The sequence below is a fragment of the Adiantum capillus-veneris genome, chromosome 13 (assembly GCF_014529385.1).
Source record: "Adiantum capillus-veneris isolate H3 chromosome 13, ASM1452938v2, whole genome shotgun sequence".
Classification (NCBI taxonomy): domain Eukaryota; kingdom Viridiplantae; phylum Streptophyta; class Polypodiopsida; order Polypodiales; family Pteridaceae; genus Adiantum; species Adiantum capillus-veneris.
Genome location: NC_140943.1, coordinates 74,010,910 through 74,035,301, shown reverse-complemented (window position 1 = coordinate 74,035,301; position 24,392 = coordinate 74,010,910). Strand labels below are relative to the sequence as shown.

General features: G+C 44.1%; 1 protein-coding gene across 1 annotated transcript in view; it reads left to right on the top strand.

The window, feature by feature from the left end:
- The first annotated feature begins 971 nt into the window (after positions 1–971).
- The window catches only part of LOC147444258 (uncharacterized), a 61,569-nt gene continuing 38,148 nt past the window's right edge, over positions 972–24,392 (top strand). The window contains exons 1-3 of the mRNA XM_086526937.1: positions 972–2,498; positions 3,465–3,566; positions 3,639–3,920. Coding sequence (XP_086383063.1) covers positions 1,062–2,498; positions 3,465–3,566; positions 3,639–3,920 — 1,821 coding nt within the window. The 5' untranslated portion in view covers positions 972–1,061. The remainder of the gene's footprint in view (positions 2,499–3,464; positions 3,567–3,638; positions 3,921–24,392) is intronic.

Here is a 24,392-nt window from a genome sequence, read left to right as displayed (position 1 = left end):
TCTCTTCGGGAATTCCACGAATAACAATGTTCTTGGAACGTCGCTCCCGTTCCTTCAACTCCTCCACATCCACATTCTCAACATTTTTTGTTTGAACCATAGCTTGCATGAGTGAGGAATTAGAAACCACATTGCTACCACATACATCAGCCCAAGACTTGTTTGTGCATACATTTTTCATGTCGCTTTACATTCCTTGATTTCCTCTTCAAGTTGCATCAAACGTGTTGTTTGCATCTCAAGTGTCCTCTTGAGATTCTCATTCTCAACCACAAGTACCCTTAGTGTGCCATTCTCCATTGCAAGTGCTCGTAAGTCTTCGCCTTGTTTGTTTACGGTCTCTTGCAATGATACCAAGTACGCCATGATCATGGTTTCCGATGTCGTTGGTTGGGTGGTTGTGTTGCTATCTCCACACTTAGGAGATTTTGGATCATTTTCCACAATGGTTGTGGACCTTGTTGAAGAAAAAGAACCCTTGCGAGTGCCGGAAGACATTGTATGTAAAATAGGAGATGAGAATCAATTTTGTTGAACCTGTTCACTTCGGAAATGCTGCTACAGAAACGCCTTCCATAACTCTGAAAATTTCTGTCTTTACATCAATGCGTAGAGGATTTCGTGCTCTTCGATTGAGGCTATAGATCACCCAAATCGGAGTTCCAGCCCTGCCATATTACTTACTCTGACTTAGCTTTTGACTATTTTTTACAAATCGTGCTCATGCCGTAGCCATTTCCATCGCCACCCTCTGCCGACCGTTGATGTGCTGCTTGGATAGCTGTCAATGACTTGCATCGCCACCGACTTTTCCTCTTTCCTCGACCACTATCAACTCTAGATTCCCATTCTTCAACTATTTTTAAAAAATCGTGCACACATACTCGATTTTTAGTTATGTCCAATTTCATGTGTGTTCTGCTATTGCTTTTCATTGTCCTCGCAGATTCCATACCTAGTTATGTGCAATTTCATCTGTGGTCTGCTATTGCTTTTCATTGTCCTCGCAGAATCTGTGTTCGAGCGTTCACATATACACCCAAGAGGCCGACCCCAATGCGATGGCAGGCTCTGCTCGCTTGTCTTCCCGTAGCGCTCCCTCCATTGCGGCCCCTCCATCTTCCACCACCGCCCAACCGCGCGAGGGTTTTCTGTACGAGGACGTGGCGGGTATGAGCACTTTTCCTACCGAAACGCTCCTTGGGCAGCCTCGCAGAGCCATGGATCACCGCTCTCTTCAACCCCTCCCTTTCCCTCTGCATCAGCATCCGCAGCATCAGCAACAACATCGTCAGCATGAGTTGGCCATGAAGAGAAGGATCTCTGAAGAGATGGAGCGTGACCGCGAAAGGATTTTGTATTTGGAGCGAGGGCGTAATGACAGGTTGTTGATGGAAAGAGCTTCTCGGATTGCAGGGAGCAACGGGCGTATATTTGATGGGGATGGTTCCGTCTCTCAAATACCCTCAGAGCGTTCCTCTATGAAGTTTCCTGATAAGAGACTGGAGGGGGCTGGCATTTTGGGCAGCAATGCAGCCTATGTCATGCTTGACAGAAGGCCTGACACGGGAATGGGTTCTTCATTGCTCAAAGAAGACAGGGAAAAAGCAGAGTCATTTATTAATTTAGAAAAGCTCCGTGGGTATGACAGAAGGAATGAGCGCACAGAGAATGTTATGGACAGAGGTTTTCTTCCAGTAGAAGCTTTAAAAGGTCAGGAAGAGCCCCACTCCTTCGATACTCTCAGACCCTTTGGCATTGTCAGAGGAACAGAAAAGCATGGGGTCAAGGAATTTCCAAGAACCATTGAAAATGCGAGGATGCAGGATAATGCAAGGGGTCTGAATGTTCCCAGAGCCGCAGAAAACTTCAGGGAGTCTCTTGTGGGAATGGATATTTCAAGGAATGTGGATCAGTTGAGGGCAACAAATGCAAGGGCAATGGATATGCACGAAGCAAATTCTAGAAGTGCTGAGCAGCCTCATAGTCACTATCGAGGAGGCTTGGATACTACACTAGTTTCCAGAGACAAACTGCGAAGCTCAGAGAGTTTAAGGGTTGTTGACAAGTCCCGCAGTCTTGAAAGTAAGAGACACATGAACAGCCCCCTAGTGGCAACTATGTCAACAGGATTGAATCGGCAACTTGACAATGTTATCACTTCTGAGAGGGGATTCGAGTCAACTATTGACGAGGTAAGCAACAGAAGTACATACAGATCCACATTAAGGCAAGCAAACCATGACAGAAGAAGATCTATAGACAGTGAGCAAGAAGACCGTGAGCAAGAAGATGAAAAGAGTCGGGATAGCAGAGATAAACAGAGAGAGAGGCCGACAGATGTCTCAATGCAGGAACTTGTGGCGCAGTATAAAATTGCATTAGCAGAACTCACATTTAATTCAAAGCCCATAATTACTAACCTCACCATCATCGCAGGCGAGAATCTGCATGCATCCAAGGCCATTGCGGCCACTGTCTGTGCTCACATTTTGGAGGTGGGTAATTGTGACAAGTTGGAGAAATCTTAAATCTTTGTATTTGTTCTAGATTTGGGCACTCTGATAAGAGAAGGAAGGATACTGTAAATGAAATAGTGGATGACTTTCTGAGTTTGGGCATGTTGTGAAGAGAGAATGGATTATGATGTATATCAAATTTTATTTGGTGGATTTATTTGGAATCATTGTGTGTCTCAAATCGCCTTAAAGTGATATGCATTAAACGACGCAAAATGACGATTTGTGTGACATGCTGAGTGCATTCTCTTGCAGGCATTTAGGTAGATGTGTTGGCAGGAGTCTGATCGGCTAATGTCTTGTATTGATATGGGCAATCACGAAGCCGTTTTCTTTTTGAAAGTTCAATCGGTCATGGTTGCAAGCACTCGTGTATGAGTTGTTTGTGTGTATGATGTAAGATTCCTCCTGAGAGCGTGCGAATTGATATTCTCCTCAAAAGGAAAGTTACTCAATGTCATACAGAGGTACGCGTCGCGTTTACTGAGCATGCGACATATGTATTAGATCCCATTCCTTCCGTTACAATCGATGCTATGCTTCGAGCCTATATAAGGCGTTTCTAATTTTTGGAAGTATCTGGTGAAAGACTTGTTTGATACATTACTTTTAAGTAGTTTAATTGAGATAGACAAAAGCTGCGTCACAGGTGTGCTGTTAGTTTAGGCATGCTGGTCATGCTCTGGAGTGTTAAAGCCTTCTAGCATGGTGATTGAACATGACATGTTGACATCAGTGGTATGGTTTATGGCTATGATGGTGCAAGGTTTTTTGGGTTTGTTAGCAAACTTGCATTTCTTTGTCTATATAACAGGGACGTCTCTCTGTTATGTAACTGGTCAACCTGTGCATGCTGTGGAAGGTGTGCCAGGCATGCATAACTGTGTAGTCCTGAAGACTCTCCAGATCCACTATTGCTAAGGCTTGATTTGCATTTTTTTGCAGGTGCCCATTGAGCAGAAACTTCCATCCCTTTATTTACTGGATAGCATTGTAAAAAATATTTCCAGCTCGTATGTCAAGCACTTTGCTGCTAGACTTCCTGAGGTGAGTCAAGGTCCTTTTTCACAAATTTTTTCTGATTTTCAGCGCATTTCTCAGTAGGAGTCATGTTTGCAGGTTTTTGTAAAGTCGTACAGACAAGTTGACCCATCTCAGCACCCAGCCATGCAACACCTCTTTAAAACCTGGCGAGGTGTGTTTAATAGTGAGCCCCTTCGAGAGATAGAGAGAGAGCTCCAGTTCAATATTTTAGGAACCGATGGTTTACATGCTCCTCCCCAGTCTAATCCTGCCAGGTTAACCGAGTCCCCTCCTCCACAGCAGCGTCCAGGTCATGGCATACATGTGAATCCAAAGTATTTAGAGGCACAAAGGCAGAAGTTACAGCAATCTAATCAGGTGAGTGATCCTTGCTGTCTGTATTTTCCTTCTTGATTGCTCTGTCTTTTTGGGCAGCACGCATTTCTTAAATGGCTGTACGATTTAGATGGCTTCTGTTTGGTGTGGAAACAACTTAACTTTGAAATGTGCAGCTCCTTTGTTGTCCTGCCTTTTTTTTTGCTGGCATGCTTTCTGCACATGGTTTTATAAGTCTCACCAATAAAGTTTTACTCATGCATCTAATCTTTGCTTAGTCTTCGTGTTGAATATGTACAAACTGTGGTTACGTACATCGTGCCCTTGTTGATTTTCAAGATGATTTTGAGACTCTGCTATCTTGTTCTTTATTTTTGCCATAGAAATACTTAAGGTTTTAACTGACTCGTCCCCTGAACAGTGCTTGATACGATAAACGTATCCCAAGGCTGTTTTTATGGCTCTTTATCTCTGGGTTTAGTGTCGTACATATTGGTGTATTTTTTTGTTCCACAATTAGTTCTTTCACTGTGTTTCTACAATTTCTGTTATGGCGTGTTAATTTTGTACGGGGAATACAGCATCATTTTGACATTATAGAAAGTGAAAACACTGAACCATTCTTGAGGCTGATTTCTGGTGTTATGATACGATCAAACGAGAAATATTATTAAAACCACCTGTTAAGAGTAGCAAGTGAACAACAGGGCTGTGGGTCGCAAGTACTTGAGTTAAAGGAAGCCAGGATTGCTTGCAAAGTTAGGGAAAGAGGACGAGCTCAATACATAAGCTTGCTTCTATGGCTATGGCAGAATCGTTTCTTGGCTTATGGAAAGCCTAGATTTCTTCTTGCCGCAATAGTAGATATTGGTGTAGAGGCAGCAGAAGCAAGAAGGAGCTTTGTTTGATGAAGAGTTGTTTGTGAGCACTTTTATGCCTATGTAGAGGATCACCGCAGGACTCAGTGCGACATAAAAGCCTGAGTCACGGGCATGAAACCTCAAAACAGCAATACCTGCGAAACATTTCAACGGAACCTATGAAACCCCAACTGCCATGAAAATTAAAAGCCTCTGTCTGTAGCTAGAGTCACGTTATGTCATTCACTCACCCACACATGTATGTACGTATGTGTTGTCGCGCACGTATGTGTGCATACATGTTTGTGTGTGTGTGTGTGTGTGTGTGTGTGCATGTTTGTAGATACACAGACGCACGCACGCGCGCGCACACAGGAAACATATAATTACATTTTTGATGAAACCTGCTGCGATTTTTCTATGCCCTGAAACAAAACATTTCCAGACCGTGGAACCCCGGAACAGCCGAAACCTTGAAACATTTCATGTCACACTACGTAAGATGGAAGAGTTTGGAGGGAAATGGCGCATCCTAGAATAGCCGAGACCTCTAGCTTTGTGACTATTTAGGTTATATTGTCTTTTAATGTAATACCACATAGCACATTTGCTAGGACCTTCGCTTTTGTGAAAGCAAATGTCTTCTGTTGGTACCAATCTGTGACGTGGCAGTTTAAAGTGACAAAGATGATCTGGGAGCTGTCATGGAGCTCTCATGCTTGATTTGTGGGGCTGAGGCTGATACAGTGAATTAATGGTGTGGCAGCACTTACAAAGATGGTGGTAAGCTTACATGGCATTTGGGGGTTGCCAAACCTTTGGGAAGGGTGTATGTATAACTTGCTGGCACCACGTGCCAATGGGAAACTGATGACCCAACTGCAACAGTCCGGAAAAAGACTTCATATTCCCTACGTCATATGGAAACTTTAAGGGTGCCAAGTTACTGCATGGATTATTGACCTGTTTCTTAGGAGGAGCCTTCCTTCAAGAGGCCTAATTGACTAACTAGTAACTTCTCCAAGCAACTCCTTTCCATCTTTTCTCACCCCCTCCCTGTCCTCTAGTTCTGGTATTGTATGCAAAAAATCAAATGATGTGGAAGAGGCGTAGTTTCGGAACGGGGAACGCGGAACTATCCCATTATAGGTGGATAGTTCTTGAACATCACCAAATAGCGTCTCGCAACCTAACCCTTAACTTTTTTTTCCTTATGTGCCAAAATCTGCTCAGGAACCAAAACCTCATCAAGTTCATCAACTTTTGGTTGATCCTCCTGTGGCATATCTTCTGGCACAATACCCACAAAGGGTCTTAAAGACTCACGTGAAACACATTACGAATCTTCCAAGTGTCAGGTGCCTATAAGCAACATCGTTGATCTTATCAAGCACTTGAAAAGGCCCATAGTAACACATACTGAGCTTATGAAACAACCGTACCTTGCCCTTTATCTTCTTTAACCTTGCCTTTTCAAACCTCAATATAACCCAATCACTAGGTGAAAACAACAGTTCACGTCGGTGACGATCAACATCCCTTTTCTGCTTTGCCTGACTCTTCTCCAAGGCAACTTCGATTTTCTTATACATTTCATCCATGTTCTCAATATATCGATCTGCCTCAAAGATCTTGTCCTTTGTATGCAAAATGGGAGGAACTTTTTTGCCACCTTCAACAATCTCAAGAGGTGCCTTGCCTATGGACGAATGCATCGTATTGTTCTACGCATACTCAAGCATAGACACATACTGTTCCCACTTGCCCTTATTATCTCACACACAACATTTCAGCAGATCCAAGACAATAGAATTAGCCTCTTTAGACTGTCCATTAGATTGTGGATGAAGCGAAGACGAGAACTTGAGCGTAGTGTCCATGTTCTCAAACAATCCTCTCCAAAACAAACTCGTCATGCGAAGATCACGATCACTGACAATCGACTGTGGCATACCATGGTACTTAAACACATTGTACATGAACAACCGTGCCATCTGATCAGATTTTATCTTCTTCTTGACAGGAATGAAATGGGCTGTTTGCTGAATCTGCAGATAATGGTCCATATACCATCGTTCCCTGTCTGCGTTCTTGGAAGATCAAAGATAAAATCCATAGCAATGCTTTCCCATGGCTTATCCGGAATCGGCAGTGGCTGTAACAACTTGCCTGTCAAATTGGACCTTTTGGCAAATCACGCATGCTCGCACAAAGGCATCCACATCTCTCCTCAAAGTAGGCCAATAAAAGAATGTCTACCGCTTTCTCTGTCACATCAATTCCATGATGCCCTGCATACGGTGGGACATGACTTTCTACGATGACCTTATGTAGCAATGGCCTAGTGACAGTCTACCATGCATCATCGTCTTTGAGGAGGTAGTGATGTTGTCCTTCTTGCAACTGTTCAAAAATCCTTGCGAAATCTGCATTTGTAGCATATTGTTCCTTCATATCATCAAGCTCATCATGATATGGAATTGACATAGCTGAAATTTGTGGCTTTCTTGATAACGCATCAACCACAACATTCTTCTTGCCTTCCACATGCATAATCTGGAAGTGGAACATAGAAAAAATGTTTGCCCATCGCATATGCTTTTCCGATAACTTTGATTGTGTCAAAAAGTATCTCAAGGTCTGATGGTCTGTTTGGACAACAAAATCAGCACCGAAGAGGTAGTGCTGCAACTAGAAAGCGCATGAATCACGACCAAAAGCTCTTTCTCGTAGGCTTGCATAGTCTTCTCTGGCCCTTGCAAAATTCTACTTTCATAAGCTACTACCTGTCTATCTTGCATTAGCACTGCTCCGATGCTATTGCCACACGCGTCACAGTGGACCACAAATGACTTCCTAAGATCTGGTAGAACAATCCTGGGATCTGAAGTCAACTTTTCCATTGAAAGCTGAAATCTCTTTTTGGGTCCATCTGAAAGTGACCTCTTTCTTTTGCAAAGCGTGAAGAGGTGAAGCTATCTCTGCAAAATTCCTGATAAACCTTTTATAGTATGAGCACAATCCTAAGAAGCTTCGGACATCGTGCACAATCTTCAAGTCTGGCCATGTCTTAATAGCTTCAACCTTTGCGGGATTCATTTGGACACCATCCTTTGACACTATATGGCCAAGAAAGTGGATCTCTTCCAAAAAGAATTCACTTTTCTTAGGATTGACAAGTAACCTGTGATTGCGTAACTCTTCGAACACAATGGTCAAGTGACGCCTATGCTCCTTTTCATTCTTTGAATAGACTATCATGTCATCAAAGAATGTGCCAACAAACTTTTGATACGAGCGGAAAATCCGGTCCATCATCCTATTGAACGTAGCAGGAGCATCTGTAAGACCAAATGGCATCACTAAAAACTCATAGAGACCAAATGTCGTCCTAAACGCAGTCTTATGCACATCCTCCGGCCTTATACGAATCTGATGGTACCCGCTCTTAAGGTCCATCCTGCTGAAAATTGCAGCACCCTCTAAACGGTCAAGAATATCATCAATCCTTGGAATAGGAAACCTATTCTTGATGGTATTCTTATTCAACGCACGGCAGTCAATACACATGCGCCAAGAGCCATCCTTCTTCTGCACTACGAGCATTGGGGAGCAAAATGGTGAAGAACTAGGCTGAATCAGCCCCTTCTCTAAAAGCTCCTCAACTTGACCCATAATCTCTTTGTGTTGAGCCGCACTAACCCTGTAGGGAGTTCTGTTTGGTGGGCTACACCCTGGCACCAAATCTATCGCATGGTTCTCGGGCCTCTCCGACAACAATTGTGACGGTAATGAATCAGAAAAACAATCATTAAACTCTTGCAAAAATGCTTACGTTTCTTTATCTAACAAGGTGGAAAGGTACGTAGTGTACGGTACGGTTTAGGTACGTACGGAACGTACTTCCGTACTAAACCAACCTTTAGGTACGTGATAGGTACGTACCATTTGTAAAAAAAGACAATTACACTAAATTTAAGTTCACAGACCTTTCAAAATTCAGCCTCATTAACAATGCAATGCTTAAAATGAACATATTGATCAAAAAACTTAATAACTGTAATCAAGACCTGTCCATGTCTCAGTAGGCCCCACCCGTGCAATGGCTTTTACCATTCTTTTCCACTGATCTGCGCGCAAAACATTGAAAGATATGTTGCACTCAATAAGAGTGTGACATATCTCCATCTCTGCCACCCTCTGACGCTCTTTCACCCAAGCCTGAGAATTGATGCCACTAGGCAAAGTGGTCTGCGTTGATGTTTCAGATGTAGCTTTTTCACGTGGCAAGGAATCCTCACCTTCACCACCAACACGTGCTCTCTTCCTGGAAGTAGGGGGTTGCATGGAGGCCGAACCTCCTCCAACCTCTGTCTCCGCACCTAAAGACTCCAGCTCTCCAACAAAAGCATCATGTAAAGCATCCTGTGTGCTGGGAGCACCTCTCAAAGCAGGAGCACCAACAGGAAAATACTCTTGAATAAGCTGCTCCCTCAAAGGTGGTGGTATTTTCTCACATGCACCAATCTGATCAGTGTACCCGATGCCTGTCAAGTGCTTTTTGACTCGCGTAATAGTGCTGGTGTATTGGTCCCCACAATACTTGCATTGCCATAAGCGTGTACCAGAACCTTGCTGAGAAGTGGTCGTGATGATCCTCAAAACATTGGTGTGGAGCGACCAGTTGGGGTTGGTTTTACGCGGCATAATGAATCCTGCACATTGCAAATGCAAAAGAGTGCACGCACATGAGAAGTACGGAGTGCGAGAGAAGAGTACGGAGTGCATGGTGGCAGAAGCAGTACCTTTTCACGCGCGTAGCTCGGCTCTGCAGGACTCTGTGCACTGCTCTGCAGACTTCTCTGTAACAGAACAGAGACTCTTTTGCTACAGTGGTCGATTAAAAAAGCCTAAGGCTTCCCCCCTTCACACTAATAAGCCTAACTGGAAGCGCTCCCTAGCGGAATTTGTCCGAGCAAAAAACGGCCATTTTTTTTTTTATGCCGTACTGTACTGTACCGTACGGTTGTACCGTACGAAAAGGTACCGTACGTACGTACGGATTCTACTCTGTTATCTAACTCATATAAATTTGACTGACAATTATCTAAAACATCATGTGCAAAAATCAAGTACACAGAAAGATGATTTTCAATTACAAAAGTGATAGCTGAAGCAGATACAATAGGGACAGACTCCCCTTTAAGCTTTACATCCAAAACATGAGTTTTGCCCCTATGTTGAAGGGTGATCGTTTTGTCACAGACATCCAACATGCCATGTGTTCAGAACATCCACGGAATTCCCAACAACGCATCACACCCTTCCAATGGCATGATATAGAATGCTTCTGTGTCCACATACGATTGAAAATGCAGACACAACTTTCCAATAATGGGAGTAACACACTTTGAGTGGCCAGGACATGCCAACCTTGCCTCTGCCGTGTACCCCATTTCTTCAGCTGCCCAGCTTCATAGCTAAGTCTGGTGAGATGAAGTTCGCTTTGGCACCTGGATCAAAAGAGATAAGTGCCGTCTGGTCTTTGACTTGCCCCACGCTCTGCATAACTCACTGGCATCGTTACTAGGCCTGTCACCCACCATACCCACCATGTCTGGCACTAAACTTGCCGTGGGCTTGGGCTTCTTTCCTTTCTTGTCATCTTTATCATCCGAATCAGATGGTCTTTTTCTTTGTGGACGATCTGTAGCAAAGTGACTAGGCTACTTGCATATAAAGCATTTATTCTCAGCCATCAAGACCTTCTTTTCCTCGAGCGACTTACGCACAAAAGGCTTTCTTTTCTGTTTCTTTGCCTGCGCTCGAGAAGTCTCGGCTGAATCCTTGCCTTTGTTTGCCTTTTCTAGCCCTTGGGACGCTTTAGAAGCCGCTTTTACAAAAGGCTTCTTCATTGAATTTTTCTTGGGCTAGCCCCCTTTCACGTTGCCATGGAATCCACTGTCTTCTCCTTTCAACAATTACTTTCTAGTGTTAGCAACCTCCATTAGTTGGGTAAGGGTGGCCACTCTGTTCTTTGTGCAATAGTTTCTGAGCCCTTTAGGCAGCCTACAACAGTATTTCTCTATCTGCTCTGTCAATGGCACGAACCTGTAGGAAGTTACTGAGAGCAACGCTTTACAGAACTTCTGATTGTACTCCTCTAAGCTCTTGCAAGTAGTGGCAGTAAGTTGGTGCCAATCCATCATGACATTGGCTCAAATTCGTTTGACAACCACGCAGATGCAAACATCTGCTTATAGTATACCCATGTGGCGGGTGCCTGTCCTTGCATCAACAATGTCGTCCACCATGAACGTGCATTTTCTTTTACCTTGGAGGCCTTTGTAAAATTCCCCCTGCATAAGTTGTATCAATCTGTTGGAGGAAGGTAAGAGCCTTTGTCTTGTCCTCGAAACCACTGAAGGTATCAAACTTTACCGCTGCACCACTTTCTTTGTATGGCTTTGGCTTTTCCAATACTCCCAAATTGTCGTAGGGAAGTGTGTGCAACATGGGCACTATAATAGGGATCATTGACGCCCCTTGGCCATTGACATTTTGAGTCGTTGGTGCCATATCTTGCTGTTGTCGAAATAAACCGGCCATGCCAAAATTGCCATGTGGCACCCTAAACTGGCCCTGATTGCATCGAAACCCTTGCTGCATGCCAATACTACCATACATGGGGTTTGGCATCATGCCTTGCATACCTTCAAAGATTGTTCCTGGCATATATTGCGGGTTTCCAGGCGCATAACCGGCCATACTTTGGAACATAGATCCACCCCCGTAATACCCAGGATGTACCGTGGATGGTGGAAATACCCGATGCATTGCCGGGAAAGTGGTTGCCTATCCATTTAATGCAACATGCGGACTCTAAAAGGTGGCGGGCTGAATTGGCAAAACCTGTGGAATTGGTGTCCTAACCACCTGTTCATGGACGGAAGGAACCTGTCTTGGAGCCCCAACAGACTCCGCAATGTGCGAGTGCTTCCTATCCTGTTGGGACGCATGAAGGACCTGGGCTTGGGCCTCAACGCGCTCTATTGGCTGGGCGAGTTGCCTTGTCTGTTGTGGCATTGGTGGCGCTTGCAAAAACTCCATAAACCTTGGGTTCTGCACTAGTCGAGTGAAAACATTCACAACGGCAACCAACTGAGTCTTGAATGCATCGTCTTCAAGTTGCCCAATCATAAAGCCCTGCACTGGTGGAGCATTCACTTCAACAAAAGGTACAGACATGGGTGGCCTAGAACTCTCACTAACCTCAAACACCATAGGTATTGCTTGCCTGTCTTGTGAAGAGGAACCCTCTTCCATAATGCCTTTCCCTTTGTCGGCCATAGTGTAATCCCGCGTTCCTGTACTGTGTGTCTTCACCAAAAACCAACCGAGGCTCACTTCTTGAGGAAAGTGATTTTGTCCCAGCAACGGAACCATGAAACCAGCCCATAGGGCGGTAGACTTTGGCTTTCACCCGAAACATTACTTTAGACTTTAGGACACAGAGAAACTTTGCAAATAAAACCTATAACTGGAATTAATACTTCGAACACACACGGCTTGGAAGCTAGAGCGTTCCAAGCAAACGCCGACAACCTGTTGGCCCCAAAGACTGGTGCCCCTTTTGGTATTTTTTACCTGCGATTTCCTATGAGCTGTCCCGCATAATCCAGGCTGAAAAAGAACCCGTTTTGGCCCGATTTCGGTAGCATAACTGTACTTGGAAACTTCATAGAAAAAATCCCCACGCAAAGGATGACTTTCACGGCGGATACGAACACATAAGAAAACTTGGCGAGAATCTGCAGCATGCTGAATTCTCTGTTTTCTGCCCTGAAGTTGCGCCAGATCACCTATTTATTGATCCCCTCGCTTCCCCGGACCTCTTGGGAATATAAAGGACCGATTAGGAGCGAAACCCTAAAGCTGCAAATTTACACAGCAAGCTGTAATTTCTTGTTTTGGCATCCGTTTCGTGAGCTGAATGCATATGTAGCGAGCCCTCGTACTCGCGCGCCTTGTAATTTCTTGTTTTGGCATCCGTTTCGTGAGTCGAATGCATATGTAGCGAGCCCTTGTACTCCCGCGCTTGTTGGGCTACTTGCCCTCTGAATCAAACAAGATTTCTCGTGAGAAATCTCTCCGAATTCACCTGTACCTGCGGGGGATTAGCAATTAGCTAATCGAGTACCTGGACAAGAGGCTCTTGCCTCGGCATACGCGCATGAACCCACATAATTGTACATACAAATGAGTAGCCCTCGAGTGGGGCATCACGGTTTTGTATTCAAAAGGGAGAGAGGTGCGCGAGAGCGGGATCATCGCGCTACATAGTGCAAGGGAGAAGGCAAGCTTTCCATTAAAGCTTCATCACTTGCACCAACTACTCGCACACACTCTGTATGTCACAATGAGAGAGAAACAACTCCTCTCTCAATTTGGGCGCCCCCTCTTGCTGCCGGACTTGGCAAACTGACCTAGAGCCGCCATGTGTCCTCTTTGCCTCTTTTGAGTTCATTTCGTAGTACCCACCAACTTATTAAGTATAGCGAGGGGCCTAAACGACTTGGAGTTGAGCTGAGACACTTTTTTACTGCTTGGATTCCAGTGCCGACTGGCCAGACCATCTGGTTGTGACTTGCCCTTCCCAACTGCGGGTGAAACTCTTGGCCGTTGACCGTTTCACACTGGCCACACAATGTCAGGCCATTTGTGACTTCAAAAAGAGGGTCCCAAAAATTAAATAAAATCGAAGAAAAGAAACCAACAACTAAGGTTAGTGGTTGCCACAGCCTCGTGACACTACTTGCAAGAGAAGGATCAAAGATTTTTCGAGCCACCGTTTTTCTTAGAGGCAGTGCCATGAAGTGGTGGATGTCCATAGCTACCAAGCCGCACACTCCAAGGAATTGGCAAGCTTTCAAGAAAATTTTTGTCCGAAGTTACATGCTTTCGGACATCTTCCGTCGGAGTGCAGCTTTTGATAGAGTGGGGTATCTTGAAATGCTTGCCACGGAAACCCTAACAGATTACAACTTGTAGTCTTTGGACATCTCTCAGTAGGTGTCTCTTCTCAAACCAATAATCTTGGAGGTCTAATGTGATTGCTATATCTTGGGACTGCCCTCACCGCTACAAGAACACTGTCTGTCCAAGAGGTTATGGACCATGCTGTGGTCGGTAACAACCTTATGGGAGGAATCTAATCCTAACATTGGTGCAGGTTTCGTGACGGAAGTCTAGTTGACTTTCAAGCTCGATTGATGTTGAGAATGCTTTTTCAGTTTGATTCAGTAGTTTTTTGAATTTTGTTTGAGAGCTTGTTTGGTGATCTTGTTTGGAATTTGTTTGAAGTGAATGGTATCTGTTTTGAACTTGTCTTGGTGCCGATTTGAATTGTTTGACTTTGGTTTTAATACTGGTTTCAACGAGGATGATTTACTCATGGGGGGAATACTGAAGAGTGATGTTTGAGAATGCTTGCTCATACTCATGGCCCAGACCCTTGTGGTTATTTGCGGGGGGAGTATTGAATGATTTGAGTGTTGTTTTTACTCATGGCCCGGTCCCTTGTGGTTATTTACGGGGGAGTATTGTTTGTGCTGTTGTTACTCATGGCTTGGACCGGGATGGTTATTTACTGAGGGAGTATTAAAAATTCTGAGTAGTGGTTACTCTCAGCACCTCCATATGATGCACGCTGCGGTCTGGGGGGCGTTTGGTTGTAAAGGGCCTCTGTATCTCATGGTTCAGACCTTTTTAGGTGATTTGTGAGAGGAGTGATGAGGGAGTCGTTGAACAGCTCATGGCTTGGACTTGGGTGCTTATTTGCAGGGGGAGTGTTCATCGACGGCTATATGTTTCTATGTCTTGTAACATGCATATATGAGCATTTGTGTTGCATTGTGATGTGCCAACCATTGAATATTCCTAGTTGGGTGAGATTGCGTGGGTATTTAATTTTAGTGCACCAAGACACCCGTTAGAGATCAATGGGTTAGAGATCAATGGGTCTGGGTGTGATGGCTAACCTTACCACTCCAGAATATCAAGAGCTTTGATCTGGAATGAGATATACTCCTTATTGGATGAGATTTTCTGGGAATTCTGTCACAACTCTGTGACGTGGCATAACCCTAACACACACACACCCCCCCTTGCCGGGGGGGGGGGGGGGGAGCTCCTGAAAATTGCAGCCGAATGCTGACGTGGCAGGATCCGTACGGACAGCTGCCGTATTGCTTACATGGCAGCCCGTAAAAAGCGGCACTTTTTGCGGCAGCTTTTACTGCTTTTTGGCTACGCAATTGCAGAGAGAGAGAGCCCTTTTGCTTTATTCTACGCAAGAGGTTCAGAGAGAGAGAGAAGCCTCTTTTGCTTTATTATTGAAAGCTTTCAATTCTCAGCTTTTGGGGCTTTGCTTTTAGCATCCCCTTGTAAACTCTTTAAATTGGTCTTTGGGCTATCACATCTCAGAGTATCTAGACGTAGAGTCAGTGAGTTCCGAAGACTCGCATTGTGCTTTGAGTTGCAGATTAATACAAAAAGAAATACCGAAAGGGGCGCCAGCCTTTGGGGCCAATATCTCTAGGCACCGAACTCCGTCGTGCCAGTGTTGAATCAATTGTGAACTGTGAACTGTTTTGAAGTGATTATTTGTGGTGTCGCGGTAGATTCTCGACTTGGAGTGTCCAAGTCTGTTACAGTGGTATCAGAGCACGACCGATTTCTCTCCTATGGGAAATACGATCCTTTTTACGCGGCATCTATGGCTTCAGGCAAAGATCAGTCAACTTCCTCTGCATCCGGAGATGCGAGAAGAGATCACAACGAAGATTCACGTGAGGAGTACGGCCCGCCTCGGCCTACTCTGGCGGAGCGTCAAGAGATGGAGCGTCGACAATTGATTGACGATGCAACAAAGATGATGCTTAATTTTGCGAAAGACCCAAAATTTGCAACATATATGAGCTAGACTTCTTCCGATGAGGTGCACACGCAGTGGCAGCAGACCACAAAACCACCCCTCAAACCGGCTCTCAAGAAACCTCCTACTCCCAGGATGTACTTAGAGCAAGAATTAGAAGAGGTGGTTGATGCACGAATTGCTCAGCTTTTTGACACGCAAAACAAAGCTAAAAAGCACGACAAAAAGCAGAAGAAAGGCGCTGACTTCCCGGGTTATTTGGGTCGTCAGTCTACATTTGAATCGGCAAGAAAGCAGAAGAAGCGTGTTCGATTTGAAGGAGTATCCAGTTCTTCTTCTTCTTCTTTTGATAGTTCTTCTAGCTTTTCTAACTCGAGCGAAGAAGATAGAAAAGGCAAAAAGCGAAGCAAAAAGCAAAGCTTCGGAAAGGGCAAGAAAAAGGCGAAGAAGCCTAAATCTCGCCCCGTGGGTGATAGTTCTACAGAGGGCTCGTCTTCAGATAGTTCAGACTCTAATGACAGCAGCTTTTACGCAAAGAAGAAGAATTTTTATAAAGCCAACGAGTATGACTTTCTGGAAGAAAAAAGCAAGAAAGTCCGAGAGTTTAAGGAAGGTGGACAATCAATTAAATTTGACACGTTTTCTGGTTATAGAGATGCTTCGAAGGCTTTGTCTTTTATACAGCAGTTTGACATAGCTTTCTCCGGAGGGCGTTACTCAGAGCACTTAAGATTCGGAGAGCTGCCTCTTGCTTTAAGGGGAATGCTCGAACTTGGTGGTCCACGCTTCTATTAAACAAGACATCGCCAATTAAATGGCTGAAATTCAAAAGGCTTTTTATTTCTTCTTGGCTGACTCGAGAGTATGAACGCGACATACGAACTGCTTGGAACCATCTTCGGATGACCAAGAAGAATACACTGGACGCTTATTGCGAGAGATTCTGGAGCTCTTTTCTACCCGCGTCTTCATTTAAGATCATCTCGTTCAAGGAACAAATTGAGTGGTTTACCTTGGGTCTTCCTAGAGAGATCCGAGATCACTGCTTGGAACAAAAGTAAGCTTCCATTTAGGAGTTGATGAGTCATGTGAAATGGGGTTTTACCATTCACTTGGGCAGTTTGACCTACCCCACATATGAAATCATGACGCAAAGAGCTGAACAAACTTCGACAAATGAAAGTAGAAAGAGGAAAAGCAATCCGGAAAAGAAAGAAAAGGATGCACGACCCAAACTAACTCCTCAAGAGAGGGCTCGCTACATTAAGGAGGGGAAGTGCTTTGGATGCGAGGAAATTGGACATATCTCCACGAAGTTCCCTAAAAAGGCACAGAAAGAACAAAATGACAAGGACGACAAAAGGCCTGAGAGTTCGAGAGCAGCCGAGGACCGTGGGAGAAAAGGCAGGATGAAAACAAGACTGGTTCTAGATTGCTTGGGTACCGATCCCAGCACAATGGACGAGAGTATAGAACTTTGGCGAGCTTGGTGCAAAGTGAAAGATCAAGAAGCCCCGATCTTCTTTGATGGAGGAGCCAAGGCCAACTTGATATCACCAGACTTGGCGGCACGGCTCGAGATCACTCCCGATTGGATGGGACCACTTGCAGAGGCAGTTCTAGCAGCACTCGGCAGGGACGTAGCCATTACTCCCGTCATTGGCAAACTTCGGTTGCATTGTTAGGGGCATGAGGACTTTTACATAATGCCTTTGGAAGGTTGTGATGTCCTCTTGGGAATTCCTTGGTACCACAAGAACAACGCCGTGGTCGACTATCGGGCAAGAAAAGCGACATTGACGAGAGAGAAGGGCAGAACCATTTTACTCGATGTAAAACTTAAGGGCGAGTCTGTCCCTATTGTATCGGCTTCGGCCATTTCTAAATTAATGAAATCCAGTCTGTTTGTTTACTCAATCTTTTTGAAAGAGTTGAATAGGACAAATATGTCTGAACTTGATAAAGAACGCCAAGATTTTCTCCACTCTCATACCGATTGCTTCTCAGAGGGCCTGCCAGGCGAGTTACCACCCGCTCGTCCCGAAGATCATACCATTGATCTGATACCTGGAAGCACACCACCGAACGGGCCACCTTACCGTGTGAGCCGAGCCCAGAACGAAGAGATTATGAACCAAGTGAAAGACCTCTTGAAAAAGAGTTTTGTCCAGCCTAGTACTTCACCGTATTGCTTTCCAGTGTTGTTGGTTTTGAAGAAAGACGGATCTTGGAGAATGTGCATCGATTATAGAGCTCTCAACAAAATCACCATCAAGAACAGATTTCCAATTCCTAGGATCGATGATATACCCGACAGATTACAGGGATCCTTGTGCTTTAGGAGGATTGATTTGAAGAGTAGATATATCAGATCTGAATCGCGTCGGGAGACGTCTACAAGACGGCCTTTCAGGCGACTTTTGGGCTATTTGAGTTTTTGGTGATGTCTTTTGGCTTCACCAATGCTCCTGATGATGGACATGTTTTTTTGAGAGTACAGATCATTTGTTGACACTTTCTTTGACGACATCATTGTTTTCTCCAAGGATGAGGCAAAACATAGAGAACATCTGCTTCAAGTTTTTCAGGCATTACGAGATCACAAGTTAGTGATTCGTGCGAAGAAAGGTGAATTTTTCCTACCAGAGATACACTTTTTGGGATACATAGTGTCAGCAGGAGCAGCAGGAGTTCAGATGGATCCGGCCAAGATAGAGACTATCCGTGATTGGCCCGATTTGAAGAATGTCCATGAAGTTAGAAGCTTCTTGGGATTGTGTTTGTACTACATGCGGTTCATTAGAAAATTTGCAGAGGTTGCTTTCCCTTTGCATATCTTGACAGAGAAAGGAGTCCCTTTCTCGTGGGGACCCACAGAGGTGACTGCCTTTCAGACTTTGAAAGAGAAATTGACTATGGGACCAATTTTGACTTTGCCGGACTTGCAGAAGTCATTTGACGTATATTGTGATGCTTGTTGTCGTAGTCTGGGTGCGGTCTTAATGCAAGAAGGCCATGTCATTGCTTACGAGAGCCGATTGTTCTCAAGGCCGGAATTGACAGTACAGATTTATGAGAAAGAGCTTTTGGCGGTTATCCATGCTCTTACTCAGTGGCGGCACTACCTACTCGGAGCGGATTTTACTGTCTTTATAGACCATCAGAGTTTACGTCACAGAAGCAGCTATCGGAAAAGCAGATGCGGTGGGCGAACATCTTGTGATAGTTTCACTTCCAGATTGTCCATGTGCAGGGACATAAGAATTTGGTGGTAGATGCTTTGTCTTGGAAGCCGTTGGTTCTGGCTATTTTCGCGATTCATCATACGAGCTTCGAGGATTTGGTCGATCAGTATGCCACAGATACAGATTTTGCATACATTTTCACACGGATACGGGATAGGGAAACAATAGCGGGATATTCCATTCGAGATGGCTACTTGATGAGGAAACCATGTTGTGCGTTAGACAGCCATTGAGGGAAAAGGTTATGACCGAATGCCACTGTCCGCCTTTTACGGGTCACCGCGGCATTGCTACCACCTTGAAAGGGGTAGAGAGATACTTCTTTTGGCCGAGACTCGAGAAGGATGTGGACGAGTTTGTGCACAGTTGCTCGGTATGCCAGAAGGTCAAGTTTGACAGGCATAAAGCACAGGGATTGTTATAGCCTTTGCCCATACCCACCCGCCCCTGGGAAAGTATTGCAATGGATTTCATTTTTGATCTCCCGAGAACACAGAGTGGTCACGATGGTATCTGGATTGTTATTGACAGATTTAGCAAGCAAGCTCATTTCATTCCAGTGAAGAAAACAATCAAGCCGAATCACTTAGCACGACTGTTTATGGCCCAGATCTTCAGATTACATGGCATGCTCGAGACGATTGTCTCCGATAGGGACCCTAGATTCATGAGTTTGTTTTGGAAGGCTATTTGGGAGAACATTGGCCCGCGGTTGCAATTCTCGTCATCTTTCCACCCGCAGACTGACGGGGAGTCTGAGATTGCCAATTCAGTGGTACTAGATTTATTGAAGTCTTACATCTCGGATCAGAAGGTATTTACCTTTGGTGGAATTTGCCTACAATAACACGATACACTCTTCGATAGGGAAGGCGCCATTTGAGATTATTGAAGGTGCTGCGAAGGTTCCACCCTTCCTAAGCACGAAAGACAAGATTTTTGAAGCTGATGAGTATACGCGTGACTTAGACACTGCTTTTGCCAAGGTCCGCGAGGCTTTGCAGAAATCTCAGTAAAGACAGAAAAAGGCAGCAGATTGTCATCGTCGCGATTTGAAATTGAAGGAGGATGATTGGGTGCTCTTATGTTTTGAGAAGGCACGCCTAAGAAAGAAAAAGGGAAAGGAGAGGCTTTTTTCAAAGCTTAGTATGAGATACTACGGACCTTTCTAGATCTCCGAAAAGATCAATGATGTCTCCTTTTGATTGAAACTGCTTTACACTTCGAGGATTCACAATGTATTTCATGTGAGTCTCTTGAAACCTTTTAAAGGTGATGTGCCTTAAGACGGGGAGCTTGATGAGCAACCCGAAGTGGAAGAAAACGAGGAGATCCTTGTTCCTGAACAGATATTGGCACATAAGGATATAAAGAATAAGGGTAAAGTGAGAAGGCGGTTCTTGGTTAAATTCAAGAACTATCTTGCATTGGATGCGAAGTGGATGGAGGAGGAGGATCTGTACTCCTCAGATTGTGAACCTTTACCTTGAAGCTTTTGGTTTAGCATAGTCTACTCCAAATGGAACCCCGAATTCAGCTTGGCCGGAGATCTAGTGCAGTGGGTCTGCACAAGAGGAGAGTTACTCCGCTCCTTTGTCAACAGATGCCTTGATTTTTGAATACTAGAGTCACTGATGTCTCTTTGAGCTCAGGGATACTGAGAGCTGACAGTATTCTGCTGTATGACTTTATGAAATGGAATTCCGGATAATATGATACTGATTTGTTCTTGACTTGTTTAAGTGCAAGACTGCAGCATTTTGGTCTGAATGATCTTGATAGACATGGTTGCAATAGGGATTAGTCAATCGGGCATCTATGAGGTCCTGAGGGGATCTATCGTGCATCTTTCTATAGATGGCACAAATGAGCTTGTCTTGCATGATGTTAGATATGTGCCAGGAATCAAGAAGAGTCTGCTTTCTGTTGGTCGTCTTGCATGATGTTAGATATGTGCCAGGAATCAAGAAGAGTCTGCTTTCTGTTGGTCAGATGGGTGTGCATGGTTACAACATTTTGTTTGAGAGAGGATCATGGAAGATGACAAAAGGCTCGAGGCTGATTGTAAAAGGTACAAAGAAAGGGACACTTTACAGCTTGCATGGAAAGGCCTTGTTGGGCAAACTTATTGCTTTGGCTGAAATTAACTCACATATGGAGTTGTGGCATAAGAGGCTTGGCCATATGAGCCAAAAAGGCCTTACTAAGCTTTGTAATTTGAACAAGCTTGATGCTAAAGGCACAAAGCTTGATTTTTGTAATGAACGTCAATATGGCAAGCAAGTGAAAAGTTCTTATTACTCCCGTCTCTCGCAAATCTAATGTGCTTGATCTTGTACATTCTGATGTTTGTAGCATGCCCACTAAATCTATGGGGGGTGCATATTTTTTTTTCTCTTTTGTTGATGATCATTCTAGAAAAGTCTGGGTTCATATGCTCAAATCTAAGGATGAAACCTTTTCTGCGTTTAAGAAATTTCATGCATTTGTGACCACCCAAACAGGTAAAAAGTTGAAATGCTTGCGTACGGATAATGGGGTTGAGTTCACAAGTGGTGAATTTAACAAATTTTGTGAAAATTTGGACATTAAGAGGGAGCTTACTGTTCCATACAGCCCCTGGTGTGGCTGAAAGATACAATAGGACTTTATGTGAGAGGGTTAGATGCATGCTGTCCACAGCTAATCTCCCTCATGGATTTTGGGGAGAAGTATATGTAATCGATCCCCTCACATGTCTTTGAAAGGTGACATCCCTGAAGAGGTTTGGTCTGGTAAACCTGCTTCATATGATCATTTACGCGTCTTTGGTTGCGAAGCGTTTGTGCATGTAAGACCTAAGTTGAGGAGTAAGCTGGATGCAAAGTCCATTAAAGGCCTCTTCATGGGATACGGTGAAGAAGGTGAAATGGGCTATAGAATTTGGTTACCTCAGCTCAAAAAGGTTGTACGCAGCCGGGATGTTGTTTTTAACGAGGCAAGGCTGCTGAAAAACAATTGTGGATCTAATGGTGACCATAAGAAGGTCAAATTTCAGCATGTACAGCCACCTATTAGGCCTAATTTTGACCCTCAGGATGCATCACATATGGCTAAAAATGTTGATGAACCAGTGGTGTTTGAGCCAGATGATGTTGGACAGCAAAATGAGGCTCCTGAAGGGCATGTGCAGCCACATAACAATGCTGAAAACAGGGCTGAAAATGATGTACAACAGCCCTTTGTTGATGATATCATTGTTCCACCTGATGTAGACCCATTTCCAGATAATGTGTATCATTGGGTGAGGCGTTCTACTCGTCCAAGGCGGAATGTGAGTAGATATGATCCCTATTTGCATTATATAATGTTGACAGATGAAGGGGAGCCTCTCACTTATAAAGAGGCTAAGACATGTGAGTCAAGCAGTAAGTGGGAGCTTGCAATGCAAGAGGAAATGAAATCTTTGTATACAAATGATACTTGGGATCTTGTGTCATTGCCTAAAGGGAGAAAGGCTCTTCCTAACAAATGGATATACAAGATTAAGATTGTGGATGAAAAACCGAAGTACAAGGCAAGATTGGTTGCAAAAGGATATGCACAGAAAGAAGGAAGTGATTTTCAAGAAATCTTTTCTCTTGTTGTAAAGCTTACAACTTTACGTATCCTTTTTGCTCGCGTTGGGTGCTTGATTTGGAATTGAATGAAATGGATGTAAACACAACGTTTTTGCATGGTGACATTGAAGAGGACATATACATGAAACAGCCTGAAGGTTTTGTATTTCCTACACGTGAGGAACGTGTATGCAAACTGAAAAGGGCTCTGTATGGTTTGAGACAATCATCACGGCAGTGGTATATGAAGTTTGACACTTTTATGCTGTCTCAAGGCTTTAAACGCAGTCATGCAGATCATTGTTTGTATACGAAAAGGGATGAAGATGGTAGTCCCATCATACTTGTTCTCTATGTTGATGACATGTTGCTTGCTGGGAAACATAAGACTAGTCTTGATGCTCTGAAACGTAAGCTAAATTCAACATTTGCTATGAAGGATTTGGGTGATGCAGAGCATATTTTGGGCATGCGTATTAAAAGAGATAGAAAGCTGAAATTGTTGTTTTTATCTCAAGCAAGGTACATTGCAAAAGTACTTGATAGGTTTAATATGGCTGATGCTAAGTCTCTTGGAGTACCTTTACCTCCATACACTAAGCTTAGCAAAGGAGATTGCCCAAAGGATGAGGTGGCATTGAAAGCAATGAAGGGAATCCCATATGCATCAGCTTGTGGTTCTCTTATGTATGCTATGGTTGCCACTCGTCCCGACATTGCTTATGCAGTGGGAGTTGTTAGTCGATACATGTTGAATCCTGGCAAAGCGCATTGGGAAGCTGTCAAATGCATTTTGAGATATTTGAAAGGTACACAATCAAAGTGTAATTGTTATGGAAAAAGTGACTTGAAGTTGCAGGGATATTGTGATGCAGATGTTATTGTGATGCAGATGTCACAAGATGGGCACCACATGCCAATAGAAAAGAACAGACTGAATAGACTTTTAGCACTTCAATAACAACTGAACTAAAAGAGAGAGACGACACGCGACACGGAGTGGCGAAATTCCACCCCAGAGAGTACTGGCCCCAAACCTTGGCGCCCCTTTCGATATTTCTTTATATTGCAATCAACACAGTACAAGCCGGTATTTGAGACTCTGCACCTTCTCTAGGAAGCATGCCAGAGAATGAGCCCTAACCTCATATTTAAAGGCCCTTGGCCTGAAAAGCACTTAAGGTGAAAAGCCTTTAAAACTCAAAAGCTTCTGGTCCAAAATCAAAGGCAAAAAGCTACCAGCGTAAATCTCAGAAGTCCGTACAGCTACCACGTCATCAGCCAGCGCAAAACGCGGAAATCAGTACAGTCTGCCACGTCATCATGCCAACGCAATTTTCGGAAATTCGATTCTCTCATTAAATGTTATGGTCGTACGTTGGGGCACTGTTTTGTCATATTGTTTGACCCAGGTAGTATGCATGATGTGATAAATCCTCTCTTGTTGAGAGAGGCCGCCTCGAAGTTAGTCCAAGATCTCCTATCGAGGTCTCTGGCTTTCGTCCTGGTATGGACGCTCTCATCACGGAGGAGTGCCTTGATGTGTTGTTTGCAATTCAACAGACTGCTTTCCCTAGAAGATTTGTTGTTTCTCCTCTCTCAAGATGTGATATGATATTAGGCATGAAATGGTTTCGTGAAATAAACCCTCTCGTTGATTGGGAGGCTAACACTTTAACTCTCAATGCCAAAAGTGATTCTCCTACTGTCTTTCATGGAGTGGATACTTCTCCTTCTCCATCTCTCATTGCTAATATGCAGGACAAGGTTGAAAGGATTCGAAATAAGGTGATTCTCTCAGTCTCTTTTTCTCCATAGCATGACACACAGAACTTGCATGATTATGAGAAGCATGATGATTTGAATGATAATGA